Here is a 21,458-nt window from a genome sequence, read left to right on the forward strand (position 1 = left end):
ACTGCACACGTTGATGATAGTAATATTTCTGTTTAAATTATATTAATATATAATATACATAGTTATTGAGTAACAAAGAGTAGTACGGTACACGCGAATGAAATTAAAGTTATAAATATATACAATTAGTTTTTATTATTATTATTTGAAAAGATAATTTTTTAATTAAACACTGAATCATTTAGTCACTTTTAAAATGGCTGTAACTTCTGAAATATTGATTTTTGGGAAAAGTGATAAGAATGCAAAGTTGTAGCTTGGAAAATTTCTTATGAAAAATGTTTTTGTTATATGAGGCTATCTTCAGTATTTTAAGAGTTACAAAGTCTTAAGTAGGACTCATTATCTAATCTCTTACATTTGAGTACCCACATTTATTTTTCATATATTTATATATATATATATATATATATATATATATATATATATATATATATATATATATATATATATATATATATATATATATATATATATATGAAAAATATATCAAAAATGCAAGTGGGTACTCAAATGAAAGCTCTTGATGAGTGTAACGTCGGGATGAGCTTAGATCTTTAAAAATGTCAATAGTTAAGAAAGTACAGTACACTTCAACAAAATTCATAATATAATTAAACAAAATTTTATTTATCATAGTTCTTAATTTCCGGCAGTCTCATAGTGACTGCAGATTGACAAGTTATTATTATCGTTTTATTTTTTATATTAAAGTTTAAATTCAAGTACGATTCGTTATTACAAAAAAAGTTAATTAGAACCATAAATAGACTCTAGCAAAACCAGTGGCTAGTACACGTCATTTCAATCTCCATTGGTGAGTGTTTAGCTTTCATGTGTCAAGGACATTTAATCCATCTATCAGCAGACTTATTTGCTGTACATAAATACAGTACCAGAAGCAGAGTAATTAAAACATGAAGTGTGTAATGGCCAATTACTTAATATTACGGATACTGATATACTAGATGTTAGTTTTGATTTATTACATTTAACCCTAAAAGTTTAATTTCACAAGCAGAGCCAACAAACTTAACTTTGGCAAATATTATTTACGATACAGCGTGTAATAACTAATGAACCACTGCGGTAAAGTGAACGGTTATGTCATTGAGTACGGTGGTAGTACACGGTTGTTTAATTTTTCTATGCATGTAGAGCAAATCAGTCAATGTGGGTCAAATATAGTTTATGTTACACAAATATTCTATTCCCTCGGTAGATTTGTATTTTAACGTGCAATTAATCTCAATTTTACAATATGTTGGATCAAATTTTTAAAAAAGTTCATTTTTTTTTTAATTTTTTGTGTGATACGTAGGATAAAGTTAGACGAGTTTAATTCACTGTGCTGTTAATAGTATTTAGTGTAACAGAGAAACGCTGAATAAATTACTAGTTTGTGATTACACAAACATAGATTAATTGAAGATAATTTTTATTAATCAACTAATTGTAGACATGAAATCATTCTAGTCATAACTGCATAACAGAATATGAATTATTACTAATAAAAAGTTGTTTTATTAAAAATTTATATTAATGACATAAGAAAGCAAAGTAAAAGTAAACTTAAAATTCGTAAAATAACGAATAAATTACGAGCTAAATGTGCTAGATTTAATACACAAGCCATAATTATATTATCCATAAAAATTAGTTACAAGATAATTATAATCAAATTGACTTTTAATAATTTCTCCATCGTGAATTTAATTATAATAAAAAAATAATGGTAATTTCTATGAGCTAATTCGGGTGTACAATAACAGTAATTACAAAGATAAATTATTCGAGCATAAATAACAATTAGAGGGTCTAAAGACGTTGTGACTTACGATGAAACATTGCAATGTAATAAATTGTAAAAAAGTATTACGTCAATAGTAAGAGTATAAAAGCTTTTAACGACACTTTTATTGAATAATTTATTAATAATAGTCTTGAAGTAAAAAATATTTAAATTAAAATTGTTGACAGTATGAGCGTCGAATCTGCACCGAGAATTTAATTTAAGACGCATCAAATGTATGTATATTTTACATTATAAATACAAAAAGATTAAAAAGTCTGTTATTTTAATGGTTTGGCATTGGATTTTTGTGACTAAGCCCGGTGATGCGGCGCCGAGGAACACCCGCTGGGGTCCAGACATACAAGAAGTTACCTCGGAAAAATATAACGCGCCCTTATGATCTTTTAAGCCGCGACCGTAAAAAGAACACACAAAATACACTTCAAGCACCTTTTTACGGTTCAATGTTGCGGTTTTCAGTGAGGGCTCATCGTACAATTGAATTTTTTAATGACCCAGATATTTTTCTATTCAAAAAAAAAAAAAAAAAAATTTCTTTTCCTTCCAAAATTAAATATTTTAACAGAATTTTCTAAAAATTTAGCTTTGATTTTTTAAAAAATTTCTCCATAAATAAATATTGTAGTAACACCTCTCATGATCGATATAATAATTATTATTATTATGTAAATAAACATAATAATAAAATATAGTTAAGAAGTAATAATTCTAAAAGCAATTCCGGAACTCGGTGTCAGATTTCGTAGCAATCAACACAGTCTATAATTAAATAGATCAATAATCACCTAATATATAAATCGGTTGTCTGAAGTAGAAATTAAAGTTGAGTCGATGTGCGTAGCCGGTGAGATAACAATCGGCACCCAAGGAATTATTTATTCCTTATAAAAGTTCTTGATAATAATAAAAGTATTGCACTAATCTACATTAATGTAATCTAATGAAGTTCTGTAGAAAGACTTGTGTTGTAGACAACTAGCTTACGTTAGCTCAGTGTTCATATTATTACAATCTACCTTTATAAATTTATTTATATTTATATATATACATATATATTTTACTAACTAATGTAATAAATATATCTCTGTATTCAACAGTGTACTGTATAAAAAGGGATACATATGTTTGTTACATTGATCGATACGATGTCCGAGTTAAGTTCACGCGGCCTTGTGCAATTACTTGAAGGAAAAGAGATCAAGACTCAGCTAAGATTGTATTATTGTATATTTGTGTTGTTAACAATTTATATATACACACACACACACATTGATGTTTTTTAATCGGAGAAAATAATAAAAGGAGATTAGGTCGCGGCAGACGTGTTGTTTAGTTCATTTGCCCCCGGGTGTTTGCATATTTTTTGACATTACATTAAATACACTAATGATATACGCTCTATCTGTCAAAAATACTATAATTATTTCCACGTTATGTTTTCACGCTGCTTTTATGATGATAATAAATTTTAAATTTATTTATTTATTTTTTTTTTTTTCCGGAAGATATTTCTTTTAGATAAGAGAATAAATATTTATAAGTGCAATAATTCCCGCTAATTTATCTTAAGAATATTTTAAATTGCGTAATAAATTCCAGTGGTATGTAGAATATTTTGAGTGACAGACAAATTTAAGTAGGTCAAATTTTTATTCTAATAACAGATAAAATGAATTGTCATTTATTATTTTATTTTTTTGTTGTTAATGCTCTCAAAATATCTGTCACATTTTTTTTTAATTTCTAATTGATATTTTATTGGGAAAAAAAAATTTATGTAATAAAAAAAAATATTTCAAGAGGAAGTAATTATGTTGATCATCAAAATTATGAAACACATTAGCATTCGGTTATACCCAATTCAAACCCGGACTACAAATTGAATTGAACAACTCCCCTTTAATCTTTGCTGGCTATTATTATTTCATTTTTTACACCAGTAGCTCAATTATATTTATCGCAATAACAATAATAACCATTTACAAGGCCGTTCGAACTAATAAATCGAAAAAAAAAAAAAAAAAAAAAAAAAAAAAAAACAGGATTAAAATAAATAAAATGAAAAAAATATAAAAATACAAGTACTCATATAATTTCGAAAGGAAAAAAATATTTACTTCGAACAATAAAAACCTCGAACAAAGAAAATATAACTCCGGATTCAATTCATCAAGGTCGAGTTTATTTTGAACTTTTTATATCAAGATCTAGTTGCATATTTTAAGTGTGATAATAATAATAAATATTAATAATTTTATTAAATGCATGGTCACGGACATTCTTATACTTCTTAACTAAACTACTCATCAAAATTAACCGGCTCAATAATAATAATAATAATAATAATAAAATATAAATAATGTTAAATTATTCTTGACGATTCCGCACGAATTTCTCATTAATTAAGATGTCGATGGTACCCGCTGTTACTCAATTATATTCCAATTACACGCTAATTTAATTCCATACCACCGTAAGATTGTTTTTTTTGTCACGACTTACGACTTAATAAATCCTCTTTATAATTTAAAAAAAAAAAAAAAAAAAAAAAAACTCGTACATCACTTGATTCTATCGAGCTATTATAAATTGATGAAAAAATATTTATTTGATTTAGGTTCACAAAAAAAAATTAATTTTTTTTTTTTTTTTTTTTTTCGTGTACATTTAAAATATTCAATGTCCAAATTTATAAAATTTTGAAAATAAATTCAACCAAGGTCATGTGTACCATAGCATAATAATGCTAAATCAATCTTTTATCTATCATTAAATAATTATTCTCTTGAATAATTCGTAATTGAATTAAAAATCATGAAGGATCTCACGCTTGACGAAGTGAATAAATTTCTAACCATAAAAATATTTTTATTTGCTATTCGCTGTTATTTGTTTATCCGAACTATTAGGCAATGTAAATATTTGACATTACGAAATAATAACTAACAAGTAATAAGAAATAATAAATAAAAATAAAATAGACAATTGTAGGGATTTCGCAAAACCGCCCTTTTAAAATCTTCTTCATATGCGCTGCGTCAATTGTTAACAATCCTTAAGTTTACCGAGAGATTACTCAATAATAACACATAACACGTAACCTGCCGGTTTTCGATGACCCTCGGCTCGGATCGGCATGGCACTGGCTCAATTATCCATCTGGTCTAACTTACATTATGTTCTATTCCATGGACTTAGACAGCACTATCACGGGTCCAGGCTACCAGCAGAGTAAAGAAACATATTGTTAGTGTTATTCTGTTAACTAGCGTTTATAACTAAACGTATGTACGTACTATTATTATACAGGCACGGGTACGTATGGTTAACTCGAGTGCCTGGCATTTACTCTCTTAGCAATGTGAAAGGTGTAGTATCAGAGTCAGGTTCGATCAAGGTACTGTTCTATCTACCACGTCAAAACACGCACACTTGAGAAAAAGACTCTTCAGGTCTATCGTCTATCTTCTATCGATTGCCTGCTTGATCTCATTGCACTTGTCTGCATTCCTTATATCTTCATTCACTTTTTATATTTACATTTGTAATGAATTTTTTGAATTCTTTCAATTCTTTTTCGATTACTCTTTTATATTATTTCGTTTTATTTTTTTTTGTTTGTTAAAATTATTTTAAAAAATTAAAAAAATCTTAAGTACAAATTTTATTATTTTTTTTATAGTAATTGATGTGTTACAAAAAAACTAAAAAAAATTGATATTAAATAACATATGATTTTTTAAATCTATTTTTGACAAATAAATTGTCTTAAAATAAAAAAAAAAATTTACACTTAAAAAAATTAAAAAATCTTAAAGTGCAAATTTTATGAAATGTTTTTTTTTTTTTTTTTTTTTTAAATAATTTGTGTTAAAAAATTTTTCAATAAAAATTTTTACAACAAATCTACAAAAATATTCTGTAAAAAATTTTCTAAAGCAAAAATACAATAATAAATATTAAAAATAAAATGAAAACTAGGATGGGTAGTAATTTTTGATGAATAAATTTGATTTGAATAACATATTTGTATATACAAATGATTCCAAGGCTCAGAAGTTAAGTGTTTAGCTGCACTGAGACAAGAGATGGTAAAAGAAATAGTGAATAGTGATTTAGTGCCCACGGCGACGGGTCAAGATCCCGAGACATTGTAGCCACAAGTCATGCTTCACTAGTGTATCCACCAGGTAACTCAAGAGAATAATAGGATGGCTCTTTATACTATTTTATCACGACCAACTTATAGGCACATTTCGACATTATACAAAAGTTCAAAACATTATTGCTAACTACTCTGTTCTACAGCAAATTATTGAAGCACCTTGCAGGCACTCGACTCAAATTTTCAGCAGAAAGAACAAGAATAAAATATTTAACTAAATATTTTAATAAAAATAAATTCGATGAATAAAGTTATTAATTAGATCCCGGATCCATTAAAGAAAGTGAAATCTTGGGGATTAGAAATTTGAAACGTCGTGAATTAATTCATTGAAAATTGAATTACCGTGGAAGGCTGAGATCTTCAATTAATATTAATATCTATATAAACGGATAATAAATAATCAGAGAAGAGAAGTTGAGGTTAGTTCTCTAGCTAGCGAGGTCAGTAATTATTTATAGTTTTTTAAAAATTAAATGCCGACAAATAACACTCCAGCTGCGTGGTGGTTAAACCATTTTATTTAGCATTCACTTCACACAGCTTCATATCAATAAATAAAGATATAAGTCTGAATGTTGTTGGATTTAAAAAGGAGTTCGGAGTAATAAAAATGTCGTCAAATGAGTTGATACTCTGGTAATCCAAGTACGTCAGTAGTAAGCCTGGGATTTATTTATTCGTTGAATTATTTATAAAATTAGCTTCATTGTAAATTTTTAATTACAATGCTCTGATTTTTAAAATTTTGTTATTCAAAAATGAAACTGTTTTAATTTGAATAATTTATTCCAAGCAATTAACATTCAATAAAAATATCCTGCACAGAGAAATCTAACATGTTTTGCAAAATTCAATCAAAGTAATGTGTGTAATTGACTAAAAATAAACATAAAAACAACAAAGAAGTGATTGATAATTCCTGGACGATAACTCGTTTGGAACACTATGCAGGATATATTTAACATTAATTTCCACTTTATTCAGAATCATTATTGTGACACACAAGCTCCAGAGACTTCGATTTTGCAGATAGGCTAATTACATACGATCACGACCGGCTATTTCTTTAATTTAATGTGTACTTACTATACAGCACTCTGGTATTTTATTTTTTTCGAATTCAGTTAAATTAGAAATGACTTTCAGAGAAATTCTTTCGAGATGTTTCACATGCTTTATTGAATTGCGGTGTGAGTTTATAGTGAAAAAAATCATATTTTTTATTGCTAGATAAATTCACAGAGTAAAAAATTTATTAAAAAATTTTTTTCTTGGAAATTTATTGAGTTCTTTGAACGGCCTTAAAAAAAAATTAACAAATCAAGAGTATCCTTGAAAATTAATTTAACATGATTTTTTAAATAAATTACAAGACAAAAATCCTGTTTTTCTAAAAACATGCAACACTAGGCTCTTTATAATCAAATTGCAATTTTATTTTACGTGTAGCATCAAGTCTGATGAGTTTAACTTTTACAAAAAAATTTATAATGCCAAAAATTATCTAGCCTATGACATTTATTTCACTAAAATTCCTCGAGAGTAAGTTTTATTAATTAACTAAATTTCAAGTGGTTCAATTAAATTGTAAAATATTACTTGAGGAAATACCAACTGGTAGTATAGAAATTAAGATAAGATTTTTAATTATAAATTGGTTAAATTTATAATCATAAAAAATTTGATTTTTTACTAAATTTAAAATTAAAAAAAAAAATATAAATTTATTTTTTATAATTTATAATTTCACATACTTGAAATTTGAAACAATTAGACAGAATATGAATTAAATAAATCAAAAAGGATCTAACAATTGGAATGATTAATTTTTTTATCTCATACACAAACACGAATCAAAAATAAACAAACAACCGATGTTTTATCACATTAGCCTTCTGTCGGACTTTAAATTTATTCCGTGACAGGAGTTCCCGGCGCCTAAATGACGTGAATAACAAATTAAAGTTCATTAACTTCTGACTCTAATTTTTTAACATTTAAATTAAAAAAAAATATAATAAATTTATATAAAAGATAAATTTCGCGTTAAGCCACTAAATCACTTTATACAATAAATATAATAAAACACCGCGAACAATTAATTGGCCAATTAATTAACTAGCTGAATATTTAAATCCATATTAATAAAACAAACCATGACAACCGTGACCAATGATTTTATTAAATAGATAAATTAATTAATTAGCAACTTGTCAACGCGCGCACTTTTTTTTTTATTTATTAACAAAGAAGCGGACAAAAACTTTTATTTAATGGCTAAAACATGTTAACTGAGTTTTTAATAATTTAATATAAATTGTACATGATACGATGGTACAAATGTGTATATAAATGTGATAGAAGAAGTAACAGGATATAAGTGAAGTCTGGCATGAGCGTGGAGCAAGAAGATTGAATTACTATTCTGATAAGTACCATCAGTAGCTGTACAGAAGACAACGACCACGAAGAGGACGTTTGTACGCAAATAAATCCATAGAAGGGAGCAAGAGTTAAGACAAGACACAAGCCACAAGACCCGATTTCCGAAGGTCGTTCAATGCCACCTATCCGATCCGACTACCCTTCTCAGGATTCCTTTTCCTTTATATTACTGTTACATATATTGTATATTGTACTTAACTGTAGACCTGGAGAATTGAATTAACTCTTGCTTTTTTTAAATGAAAGTATTCGCCAATACTTATTAATAGATCTTTCACTTTATATCAGCTGATGGTCGGCATCCTTTTTATTCGTATAAGCTTTTTTGCTTTCTTTTTTTAATGTATTGTGCTATTTGCTCTATTGTTGAGTTTGTTGTGCAAGAGACTTTTATAAATACCAAACGAAGTGATCATTAGGCTTTTACAGGCTGAGAGAAATTAAAATTATCGATTTATTTTCTTTTAATAAAAAAAAAATTTATTTTGAATTATTAAAAATATTGATAAAAAAATTTTTTTTATATATTTTTAATTTATATTAATTATAGTTAAAGTATATAAAATAAATACTAAAATTAGTTTTTTAAATAATTTATTAATATTTATAAAATATTTTGGAATTAATTTATTTTATGAGACACTGAAGTTGACAGACATTAAAAAATTTTTTAGAATTTTATAGCAATTAAATTATTATAAAAAAAATTAAATTAAAATGTTTCAGATGTAAAAATTAATAAAAATTACAAGTGAAAATTTTTAGAAGCATTTTTTTACTGTAATTGATTTATTAAAAAAATTTTTTAAATTAACAGCTGACTGCTAATTTCAGTATTATTTTATTTTATGAAGAACTTGATAATTTAGTACTAATTATTTGATTATAAAAATTTTAGTGAGTGAGAAGAATTAATAAATTAATTAATATTGCAAGTGAGAAAAACACGTTTTCTGTTAATATAATATTGGACATAAAAACTAAAAAATAAAAATAAACTAGCCGGATGTGCGAACGTGAGCGCAAAATACAATAAATAAAAGGTTTTTCTGAAGTGTCAAAGCAATTGCTTTAAAGCAAGTGTTACCGCATGAATTATTGCCTACAATCCAGTGAAATATACCAACAAAAATAAATATGAGAATGAAAACAGAGACACAGGTAGAGGTATTAAAGATAATTTTGCGAAAAGAATAGCGACAGGGGGATAATACGTATGAACTCAAAAAATCTGATCCTTGGTGTGGTCTTCTTTCACTACAGGGTCATCTAGTCTCGCTTGTAAAAAGAAAGGCTATAAAAGTGATAATAAAAGTAGTCGGGCTATCTCGCGCACTGAGATGATACTGAGATACTGCGAGGGACGAGGTGAATAAATAAAATGACAACAAAACACACATGTGTTTAGTGTACAATGTATGTTTGTGGTATTGATCGAGAGAAAGGTGACAAAATGTTCAATAATAACCTCAACTCGATGTAAGAAAAATTAATTTTTATTTGCACAGCAGACGAAGTATTAAATTTTTTTTTATCATTTTTTTTTTATTTCTATACGAATGGATTAATTCGTGTGTCGTTGGACTGAAGTCATCGGTTTTACTTCTCTCGGTTTCTCGTCTTCGTCCTTGTCGAGGTCTCACACCTAACGCCGCGTCAATGGCCCAAATAATATATGACGCAAGTTATACACATACATGCGGTAAGATAACACTTTAGTGATCCAAAAATAATGGACATTTTTTTTATACAAGTTTTTGCTGATAAGGGCAAGAATTTCTCAAACTTATTTATCGTCCATTGACGGGAATTTTATTCGGGTTTATTTTTGGCTTTAATATTTCCGGTGAACCCATTCCTTTCTAATTTAATATTATTATAAAAATTGATAGTATGTTATACATGTAAAATTAATACTTATACTGTTTTTATTTTTCTGAGATATCGTAAAAGTGTAACATCATGGGCATTTTAGTATTTAAAAAAAAAAAAAAAAAAAAAAAAAAAAATACTAATTCACAGGTCGTTGGAACTCCGGGGTTATTGCCCGTACCGAAACTAAATCTTATATTGGGGTGGTGTTTCCCGAGTTTTTTATTCACTTTCGGATTCACATTCCACAGATGGCATTCCACCCAAAACCGGTAAAAATAAGCTGCTACTAAACTAATAAGCATATTTGGAAAATTTTTTTAAATAAAGTTTTATTATTAAAAAAAAATTTACAAAAATTATTGCCATAAATCTTTTCAATAAAATTAATAAAAAATTGATGTATAGAAAAATTATTTTGATTAAAAAGTCGCCATTAATCTTTACTTTAAGTCCGAAAATAATTTTTAACAAATAACTTTCATTACTTCAGTAAAAAGAGATTTATTAAACCAATGAAGAATAGAGTGATAAAAATTAAAAAAAAATTAAATGTAAATTTATTTCACCCTTAGACTCATAAATAAAATTAATTATACTAAATTGACAAGTAGACTACCTTCAATGAATATTATCCATGTCCGGTATTAAATGTGAAAGCTTACACAAGCAGTATTAAAAGCCATCTTTATCGATAAAGTGACCGCACACCATACCGCAGTGCGACATCCCGACAACAAAAGCAAATAATAAATATTAATATTAATATAATAAATATAAAGTTAAACTTGAGAATGTCCGTCCTGTGATCGTACAAATAAACAATACATGTTAACAAATGATTAATGCCCAACAAAAGTACTCACTGGAAGTGCACAATACCTGACATTTTGATATTAATGGTAGTTAATAAAGAATAAAGGAACGAGGAATAACACTAGAGAGTAGAGTTAGCATACAAATGGATGACAGAAATTTAATCGCGAGATTATCCGATCACTCTTGACGTCTCATGTAACTATCTAACTATGTAACTATATCTATACTGTAAATAGATATAGTAGTGTAATAGATGTATGTATATATATGTGTGCATAACCGGACATGGACTTCATAAATCGATGGACACGTGACGTCCAACAAGTGGTCGCTGTTAAAAACAAGCATGCATTAAAATACAAAATAGAATATATCGGTTGACGTAAGACGTCTAGTCAAGCTGCCGGTAACCTGCGGGGGTGGAATAAATACACACATCTCAACATGTAAGTGTCAATAAATGTTGAAGCTAAAAATTATCATACGTAATAGCTATACAGAGTATTATATATAAACATTGAAATTATTCTCACAAGGTGGTCGCGAATTTAAAATCTTATTCTTAAAAAAAAAATGAATCCGATATATTTTATGAGTAGCATAATTTAAAAAATTAAAAATTATTAATTTTACGAAATATAGTCGACAGTATGCAATTTTTTTCACGTTTATAAAACGACGAATTTTTAAATATCAAGAAAAAAATTTTTTAAAGTTGCTTTTGTACTAATAAAAAAATAAATCTGAGTCGAGGAAAATAATCTTGAACCAAAATTTTAAAGTTTAAAATTATCTTCTGAATTCAAGACTTTTATTCTTGAATCGAATTCGTTTTTTTTTTTTTTTTTTATTAGTATAGATAAAAATAAAAAATATATTTTTAAAACATTAAAAACAGCAACATACACTCCATAGTGTCGAAATACCGTCCAAAATTCTCAATCCTTCTTTCTGTCGCTGAGTCCGCGAATCCTTCAACTTCTTCGCGTTATCCTTGATATATTAAAGCATAATTATCCGTGAAATAAAACATTTTTAGCAAGTTTATTGATACTATAACCATTAACGTCTGTTTGCAATTGAACATAGTATTAAAATTAATTTTTATTCCGGCAGTAAAATAATTCGGCTATTTAAAGCGATGAGTAAATTTTATAAATTATAAAAATATCCATTGAAATTTAGATTATTTAACAGTAACATGAAAAACAATCGAAATTTTATTATTAAAACCTTACTAATTCATAAAAGTATGAATTTGAATTTGAGCATCAAGCAGCGACAATATCAGCAAGCATTAAAACTTAATTTATGAGTATGGGTGGGGACAAAAAATATATATAAACTGGATAGTTAATAAATTTATAGCGTTATAATGTAGCAACCTTCGTCATATATCTTGTCTCTTTTTCTACACCCCTTTTTCAACAAAAGCATCAAAAGTCTGTGGGATAGGAGATGAGGACATGGACATGAGAGTAGAGTACAATTCAACTCTCCGAAGGTTATCACGTAGGCCAATCGTTTCTGCGAGAAAAACACGTAGGCCTTGGAAAACCCGATCATCAGAAGGAAATGAAACTGCCTACTAGCATAAGTAGTTTACTTTTTTGTTCGATCTTCCACCTTTTTGCCTCCGGGGAAATTCTCCAATCTGGAACGTCCGAACGGGTGGAGTCGGAAGCATCAAGATGGAATACGGTATATTCGTACGGACATAAGCCGACAGCTGCTACAAGCAATACTGCACGGTGGACCAACTTAAAAATTCAGTCTGGATTGGCTTACTTTATTGGGACGATGCCAACCTGTCATTTGATGCACGTAAAAGTACATGAGCAGGATAATGCACTGCACCATGCGAGACGAATTGAGTGAGAAGAATTTGAACTTGACTTCAGACACCAATTACTGGCTTACATGCTTAAAAAAAAAAACAAAGAACATTGACTTATACAGAGAAAGAGAGTAAGCTGATAATTTTTTCGACATTTAACATTTAAATAACGATAAATTGGTATTTAAATATATACAATTATTTCGGAATAACAAATTAGGAAAATAAATTTTTACTAAAAAATTAAATGTCTTCTTTTGTTATTCCTTTTTGGGTTAATTTATTTCTTGATACAACATTTGAATTATTTTTTACTCAACATAAGTGCAAGTGAGCATTAGCAAGATAACTTGAGATGGGTCTTCTGGCATTACCTTGAGACTCTGTGCATGATATTGATAAAAAAAAAGCTCGGGCTTTGTTCTTCAAAGCGTGAAAAAATTTTGTCGAGAATTAGTTACCAAGAGAAGAATATATATTTATTGAATAACACAACATTGACAAAGGTATTGAAGTGTATAAATTGCCCTGGAATTTTCAACATGAAGAGTGTCGTGGCCGAGATGTGAACAAAGCGTCAGCAGACAGAGGGTATCACAGAAACCGCGACGCCGTCTCGACACAGTATTGAAATAAATAATAAAACAAAGAAACACGAGGATTTCAACTTGCAGGAGAAAGAGCAGATCTTCGAAGTAAAATCCCATGACTACGGCACGTTAATCCGCGTCTTGATCTCCGCTAAGGGAATATCTTCAAGAGAAAATATCGCGATCTCGACGTTTCGTTTCATGTAATAAGTATCGTCGATCTTGGGGATTGATAATATTCCATCGACTCAAACTTTGACATGTTAATTGACAGTCACGCCTATCATCGCTCCTTACATATCGTTACAAGCGATTGTTGCTAATTTATTGTTTTTTAAATCACTTCTGATTGTGTATCAATTGTCTATTGACCACAAATTGATTTTATTTATTTTATTATCTATATTATTAAGAGAATAAGAATAATTTTGTTTTCAGTACATAATTTCTTAACTATTGGTATTTTTAAGGATATAAGCTCACTTCGACATTATACTCATTGAGACCTTTCATTTGAATACCCACATCAATTTTTCATATATTATATATATATATATATATATGTATGTATATATAAAAAATATATTAAAAATGCATGTGGATACTCAAATGAAAGCTCTTGATGAGTGTAACATCAGGATGAACTTATATCTTCAAAAATGTCAACATTTAAGATAGTACAATGCAATTCAACAAAATTTATTATTTAATAAAGCAAAATTTTATTTATTTATAATTAACAAGTCACGGCAGTCACATAGTTAGTTATTATTTGAGTGTTTGTTTTATCGAAAAGCTTATATGCTTTAGAAAGTAGCTAATCTAGAATTTACAACAAATTTATTTAAATTGAAACAAAAGATAAATGATCGTTGGACAAAAGAGGAAATCTCTCGTTGAGACAACAGGAAATCCGTGTTAGGTAGGATTAATGTCATCTTTTAAATTGACTGCACATGAAATATACTTAATATTCATCATATCGTTCAATAAACCCGTCAAGATTTTAATTTTTTAATGCGCTCCATAATAAAATGACCGTTTTGATAATATAATGCACTCATGTCTTTTGGGGACATTTATTATATTTGACATTAACATTTTTTTTTTTACTTGTAATTTATTCATCAAATGAAATTTTAATCATGATAAATTGTTTTTTCATATGCAAATTAAAGTGATAAACTCAGTAATTATAGATACACTATTTCCTTCCTATCTGCAATTATTTTACCAAAACAAACCATTAATCTTGTATTGAGTAAGATTACTGATCCATATCTTACATTCGAATCCTTAAGATTATCTTTAATTGCATGAAGAAGTTTTGCAAAGTCTACGAGAATATTCATAAGATAATTAACAATCGAAATCGATCAGCAAAGAAGTTAAATAATTTAATTGTAATTCCAAGCCACGAATTCGCGGATTTTTGAATTCAGGATTGCAAACATAGATAATTTATTCTATACGTACACGTGCGGAATCAGTTAATGCAATAGATTTGTATATTTGCATTGAATATTTACTTGATATACTTCTCAAACGCGGAGAAGCACTTTTAATTATGCAGTTTTACTTTGAAATTCTTCAGAATGACTAGTCTTTGCACTAAAATTCATATTTTTCATTTAATTACATGCTTTAAATTCACTCTTATTTCCTTTATAAGTAAGTACTGTATAAAGACTAATACACCGTTATATGTTTATTTTTACTGTAAGAACATGCATTATGTATGCACTTATACATATATGAATATATTTAGCTTAATACGGTCACGAGAAACACAACGGAAGTATCGTATCCCATTAAAAAATGAGTCCTACTTAAATTGATAACATCCTCTATGTAAATATTAAAATTTAATTGTATTAGTGACTCTACTCTCACTGATACTGTTACTGTAATTTCTTCATTAATTTCTGTTATATCATAGTTTTTATTATTATTTATTATTATTATTATTATTATTATTATTATCTATATTATTAAGAGAATAAGAGAATAAGAAAAATTTTGTCTTCAGGATAGTCACATGATAAAATCATTTTTTTTTTAGTGAAATTTAGTGTCATTGCAAAAGTCTTGATTTAAATTTGTGCCTTTTTAAAGTTTCACATTATTCTCACCGATAGCCAATTTATTATGATAAGTATTTAGGCTGCATTCGAAAATGCTCTATCTCTAGAAACATAATTAAGAAATGACCTTGTATCTGGTGAACTATTGACATTTATGAAGATATAAGCTCATCTCAATGTTAAACTAATCGAGACCTTTCATTTGAGTACCCATATCAATTTTTCATATATTTATATATATTATATATATATGTATATATGAAAAATATATCAAAAATACATGTGGGTACTCAAATAAAAGCTCTTGATGAGTGTAACATAATAAAGCAAAATTTTATTCATTTGTAGTTCACAAGTCACGGCAGTCACAGAGTGATTATTATTATGATGATAAAATTTAAGAAAAAGTCATTGAATATTTTTCTTACCGCAATAAAATGTAGGAATTTGATATACCACACACGTAAAGACAAATAATGTATCAAACTAATACAAGAAAGATAATTTTATGAAGGTAATTAATTTGAAGATACAAATACATACGGAAATAGTTAATCACTGATAATTGAGTATAAAAGTCTGCATTAAAGTGCATTAAGTGAAGACGGAAGTAATTTGATGGAAAAAGAGTTGAGAGTATGCATATTTCAAGAAGCCAAAACAAAACCAGTTAGATAGAATAAAATAAACAAATGGTGAATGAACCACAAGAAGTTATTTTCTGCGTAGTAGTGAGTCTTGTAGCGAGGTGTGAGCGGAGATGTTCAGAGAAACACAACTTTAAGGAGATATCTCCGTCTGATAGTAAACAGTGGAATATTTTCACGGGCATAGTTTACTCCAAGTGAAGAACATACGCGTTCCATCGTACATTTGGATACATATCTTGTACTTCTACTTATATGGAATATTTATTTTTAATTTATATTAACTGTAAATTGTTTTTGTTATTTTTTTAAATTTAGCTGAAAAATTTTGCTGAATTAATGAATTAGTGACGTGAAATTGAACACTATCACTATCAAATTATCATTTAAAAGTGTCGCTTAATTTAAGCAAATTAGTGGGATAAAAAGGAAACTAATAAATTAAATAAAATAGAAAAAAGTAAATTTATATACCAGAAGCTAAAATTGCCGATAATTTTTTTTTTTTTTTTTTTTTTTTTAAATAGTTGACTCGTGTTAACGCCGCGGGAAACCAACAACCTGGAATTAATACTATCATATCACAGCGATCACATCAATATTATTTAATTGAGTCCAGCACATTCAGTATCGCTGGCAGCAACTTTCTGGCGCCGCTTTAAATCTCTGGTTCGAACATCTTGCCATCTAAACACGTCCTATCACGGTTTTATCTATTTATCTTAATGTTACCTTCATCTCACACTACACCTTGCTCACATAACAACCGAATAATAATTAAAATTTAATGCTAATTTTCACTTTGCAGGAATAAATTAAATTAATTTTATTTAATTTATGAATTATAAGTTAATATTAGACAAATATAGTTTCCTTCTTTTGAGTCTTAATTATTTAATAACCGAGATAAAAATCAACAGTAGGTAGTAACTTAATGAAAATCGCGCCTATAATTAACCCGAGTGTTTGTAATATCATACAAGGTCCGCGACACACACTTATTTATTCATATACTTTTAATTTTCTTATCAATAATTGATCGTATTTGTAACAACTTCATTGTCACGACATTTAATTATTTCCACTGGCTTACTGAACGCACACAGTCGCCTTAGAATCCTGATCTCAATCAATCAAATTATGTATTCACAGTCGCTTAACAATTAATTTATATAACTACAATTTATATATTAAAATTATAATCCAAAGCCTGAAGAAAAATGGAAGGATAAATATAAATCATAAATGTTTAATAGATGCACGGAATTTCCGAGTTAAATAATCGCAGAATTGTTGCAATCAAAGTAAAAGTTGATCTTCATTGTCAATCGACTTATTTATTTATTGCATTTATATTTTATTAATAATTTTAATAAATTTTGCATAAGTTCAAAATTTTAATTTTTTTTTCAATTAAAAAAAAATAATTCAAATTCTCTGAGCTGAGGTTCGATTGCAAGTCAAGAGTCTTACCCTGTACAAATTTACTTTCACTTTTGTCAATCTCAATTAACCAATTTTGGTTAAAAAAAAAATTTTTTTTTTTCAAAAATCTGACTACAAAATTACACAAATTTTTATTGATTAGTATTATTTAACTCATAAAAAATATGTAATATTTTGGTCAAAAGTTCCTAACCTTTCCAATATTTAATCCGAGTGACCTCAAAATCGTAACACTTTTATGTTGACAGACCAATTTTTATTTTTACCAGCAGAGCGTTGTATATTATACTACTATATTACTATTATCTACACTATAGCACGTCAACAGTTTCGAGTCAATCAATCACTTTCTCTGATAGTATCTAAGGTCATTTAGCAAGGTTACATTCCGTTTTATTTTTTTTTTGAAACACTTTTTTATATATAAATATGTTTACCACATAATATGCTACTAATTATAATTAACTAGCAGCTAAAATCATACTACGTGTAAATATCATTAACGGTTAAATTAGATCGTAGATAAAAATAATTAAAAAACGAGACAGTCATCCGCGTGATTCGTCAAAAATTTGAATAAAATATTACTTAAATAAACAAAAAAAAAAATTACAAGTGCGGGCACTCATATTGTCCAGATAACAGCCATATCCTTGACTCCAGTGACATACGCGTTCGCGTAGGTGCGTTTGATTCTTTGTTTATGCCATGTGGGTCTCTTGTGTTGAACTGATTACTGATCTGTGATATGATCGCGATCGAATTATACAAACCGCGAGTGGAATGGTCATAAGAAATTACCGAGTGACGGGATTATGTTTTCAATTCATAAAGTTAAGGCTGATATGTGAATAATATTATTGTTATTATTTATGTGTGTAAATATATGTAGGCAAGTATATTGCTGTATTGTTAGATTACATATTGCATTACAATGTGTACCAGAGTTTAAATTTAAAATTACCGTAGAGTTCGGCTAGAGTTATATTCTGTATTGATCCGACACGTGTGCGAGGTAATTTTACGAGAAAGCGTAATGTAATTGGTCTGTGGCATAAAGAGATAGCAATGAGCGAAACGGGACATATTACCCTATTTATATTTATGTATTATATATCCACCGGCTCGAGCCTTATGACTCGGACTGCTCTTACAAAACAATACCGATGGAATGCTAACTATTCTGACTATCAAGTATTTACTAATAATCGGTGTAATAAAAAAATTAACATGCTCATTTATTTATATAGGATCGTTGATTTTTATTCAGTCAAATTACTAATTTTTTTTTTTTGGAAAAAATTTATGACAATTAGAGTTAATAATAAATAATAGAGATAGTGAATCATTGTTAAAAACATTTTTTATTATTGATAAAATTATAAAATACTTTAGAAATTTTTTTTTTCTTGGATTCAGTAGTGTAAATTTTATTTCAGTCTTACCGATAAATTTACGCAATTATCTGCAATCAAATGACTAATTCCGCTGTCTTATTTTTAATTGCAAAATTTTTTGGTATTGTTACATTTTTTTTTTTTTTTTTTCAATTTAAAAATTTTTTAAAAAATTTTTTTAAATAAATATTTTGGCTGTATAAATTTAGAATTTGAAATTTTGGAAAAATAAAAAAAAAATCAATTATTTAAAAATAGGGCCGCAAAATTGACTTTTATTTTTATGAAAATTAGTGCAAAAAATTTTATTTAAATAATTCGATCAACCCTGATGATAAAATAATAGATTAAAAAAAATTAGCAACCCCTGAAATTTTTAATTATTGACTCCCTTAAATTGATAAAAATTATCAACAATTATAATTATTCCAATAATAGCTGATAAAAAATAAAAATAAGACTCAGAGAGCAGAATCTAAAGAAATTGATGAAACAATTGATGAAAATTGCGTAATAAAATAATAAAAGTGGTAGAGTGTAGTTGAGTTGAGTGAGTAAATACGTCACAGTCACACATAGGTGAGCACAGCGAGATAACCTTACGAAATGTGTATGTAACAAAAAAGATAAAGGATAAAGGACAACAGGGACTTACCAGCAGGACGAGAAGTATCGTGCTCGTTGCAGTGCTTTGCTCGTACGATAATCTCCACGCCATCTCTTCTCGCGACTCGCCGGGGAGTGATGCGATTCTCCAGCGCTACCAGGACATCCTTAGGCACGCTGTGATATGAGCAATGACCTGCCCTGTTATTTATATTTTATTATTTTCACTTGGTACAAGTCACTGAATTTTAAAAAACACCACAAACCATTCAATTAATTATTTATTTATTTTTTACAATTTTTTATAAAAAAAAAAAAAAAACCTCTAGCTCACGACTAGACGAAAATCAGGTTGATTGTGTTTGACAATAATTATTATTCTTCTAACAATAACTTTAAAAACAAATAAAAAATTGCCTATCGACTCCTCGTGATGCCTTTCGTCTCTCAGTCGTTAGACTGATAATGTGACGGTCCTAACCGTGGCACAGGGCTCGGGCAACTGACAGCAGGTCACAGTCACCGCGGTCGACGGCGCCGCCACGCCGCTCACAGCTGATCTCTCAGCGCTTGTTGCTCGCTGCTCTCAGTTTCATCTACCCTCTCTCTAAATAAACAACCGAGATACATATAAACATACAAGATACACTTCAGCTATAACTAGTTGAGTGCAGTAGAGTGAAAAACAGCTCAAGCAATGAGAATAAGTAATATAAGTAAATGAATAATCGCGCTAATGCTTGCAACCTCTGAGGATCATGTGTGACACGCGATCTTGCACTCCAGAGATTTTAAGTACCATCCTGGATAAGCCCGTCATCAGAGGATCATTTGCAGGCTTTCTCCTTCAGATAAGGACCTGATAATCCTCACGCAGATCCTCCAGGCGCCTTTTTAATTAAATAATTAATAATTAATTTTTTTTCCTCTCAAAAGGAGAATCAAGTTTAATAATTGTTGAGGATAATTCAATTAATTTATTTTTGTTGAATTAATTTTTACTAAGAGTTCATTTTAATGAATAGTTAGAGTAAAAGACCAATTTATTGACACTAGCTCAATTTTTTGACACTTGCAATTTTTATTTAATTAAAAAATAAAATGTTTTCAAAAAACCTATTATTTTTAAATTATATTTATTAATTTATTAGAGTTGATTTTTTATTTTACAAAATTACATTGCAAGTATCAATAATTGTGTTTTTTTAACATTAATTAAACAGGATTCGACTAAGAAAATATTTATTTAAAAATAGTAATTAAACTATTTGACTTTTAAAATTTTAATACGACTTGTATCATATTTTTATGCTTCCATTTTTCAAAAAAAGTCAATTTATCAAATTTTGTAGGATACGACGTATTATAATGGCAGTATCGACACGCATCTTGTGTGAACTTGATGATATGAATTTCCTCAAATTTTTTGACGCAATTTGTGACCTTGATTTTAAAATGACACATCAGAAATACGAAATTTTAATCTGAATCATTCGTAATTCAATTATTTTATATGAATCAAAAGAATTATCGCGGCTTAGGTGACGAATTTCATAAAATTTTAGTCCTTGACATATATTATTCATATTAAAAATTTTGATATTGTTATGAATGTCATTATGAAACATTAGAAAAATTCCTGAGCTAAAAAATTTTTATTTAATCAAATAAATTTTACTTAACTCAAGAATTTTTTGTCTTGAAATTTAAATTTAAAACTTCTAACGGTTT

The 21,458-nt window shown here is 28.0% G+C and overlaps 2 protein-coding genes across 2 annotated transcripts in view; one reads left to right on the forward strand and one right to left on the reverse strand.

Moving 5' to 3' along the window:
• The window catches only part of LOC141530062 (uncharacterized), a 31,169-nt gene extending 11,069 nt beyond the window's left edge, over positions 1–20,100 (reverse strand). The window contains exon 1 of the mRNA XM_074246922.1: positions 19,777–20,100. Coding sequence (XP_074103023.1) covers positions 19,777–19,839 — 63 coding nt within the window. The 5' untranslated portion in view covers positions 19,840–20,100. The remainder of the gene's footprint in view (positions 1–19,776) is intronic.
• Positions 1–21,458, forward strand: part of LOC141530067 (protein-L-isoaspartate(D-aspartate) O-methyltransferase) — a 64,160-nt gene that overhangs the window by 18,429 nt on the left and 24,273 nt on the right. The window lies entirely within an intron of this gene.

This window comes from Cotesia typhae, unplaced genomic scaffold, assembly GCF_013202065.1.
Source record: "Cotesia typhae breed Kobodo isofemale line unplaced genomic scaffold, CoteBio_Ctyphae contig_48, whole genome shotgun sequence".
NCBI classification, from domain to species: Eukaryota; Metazoa; Arthropoda; class Insecta; order Hymenoptera; family Braconidae; genus Cotesia; species Cotesia typhae.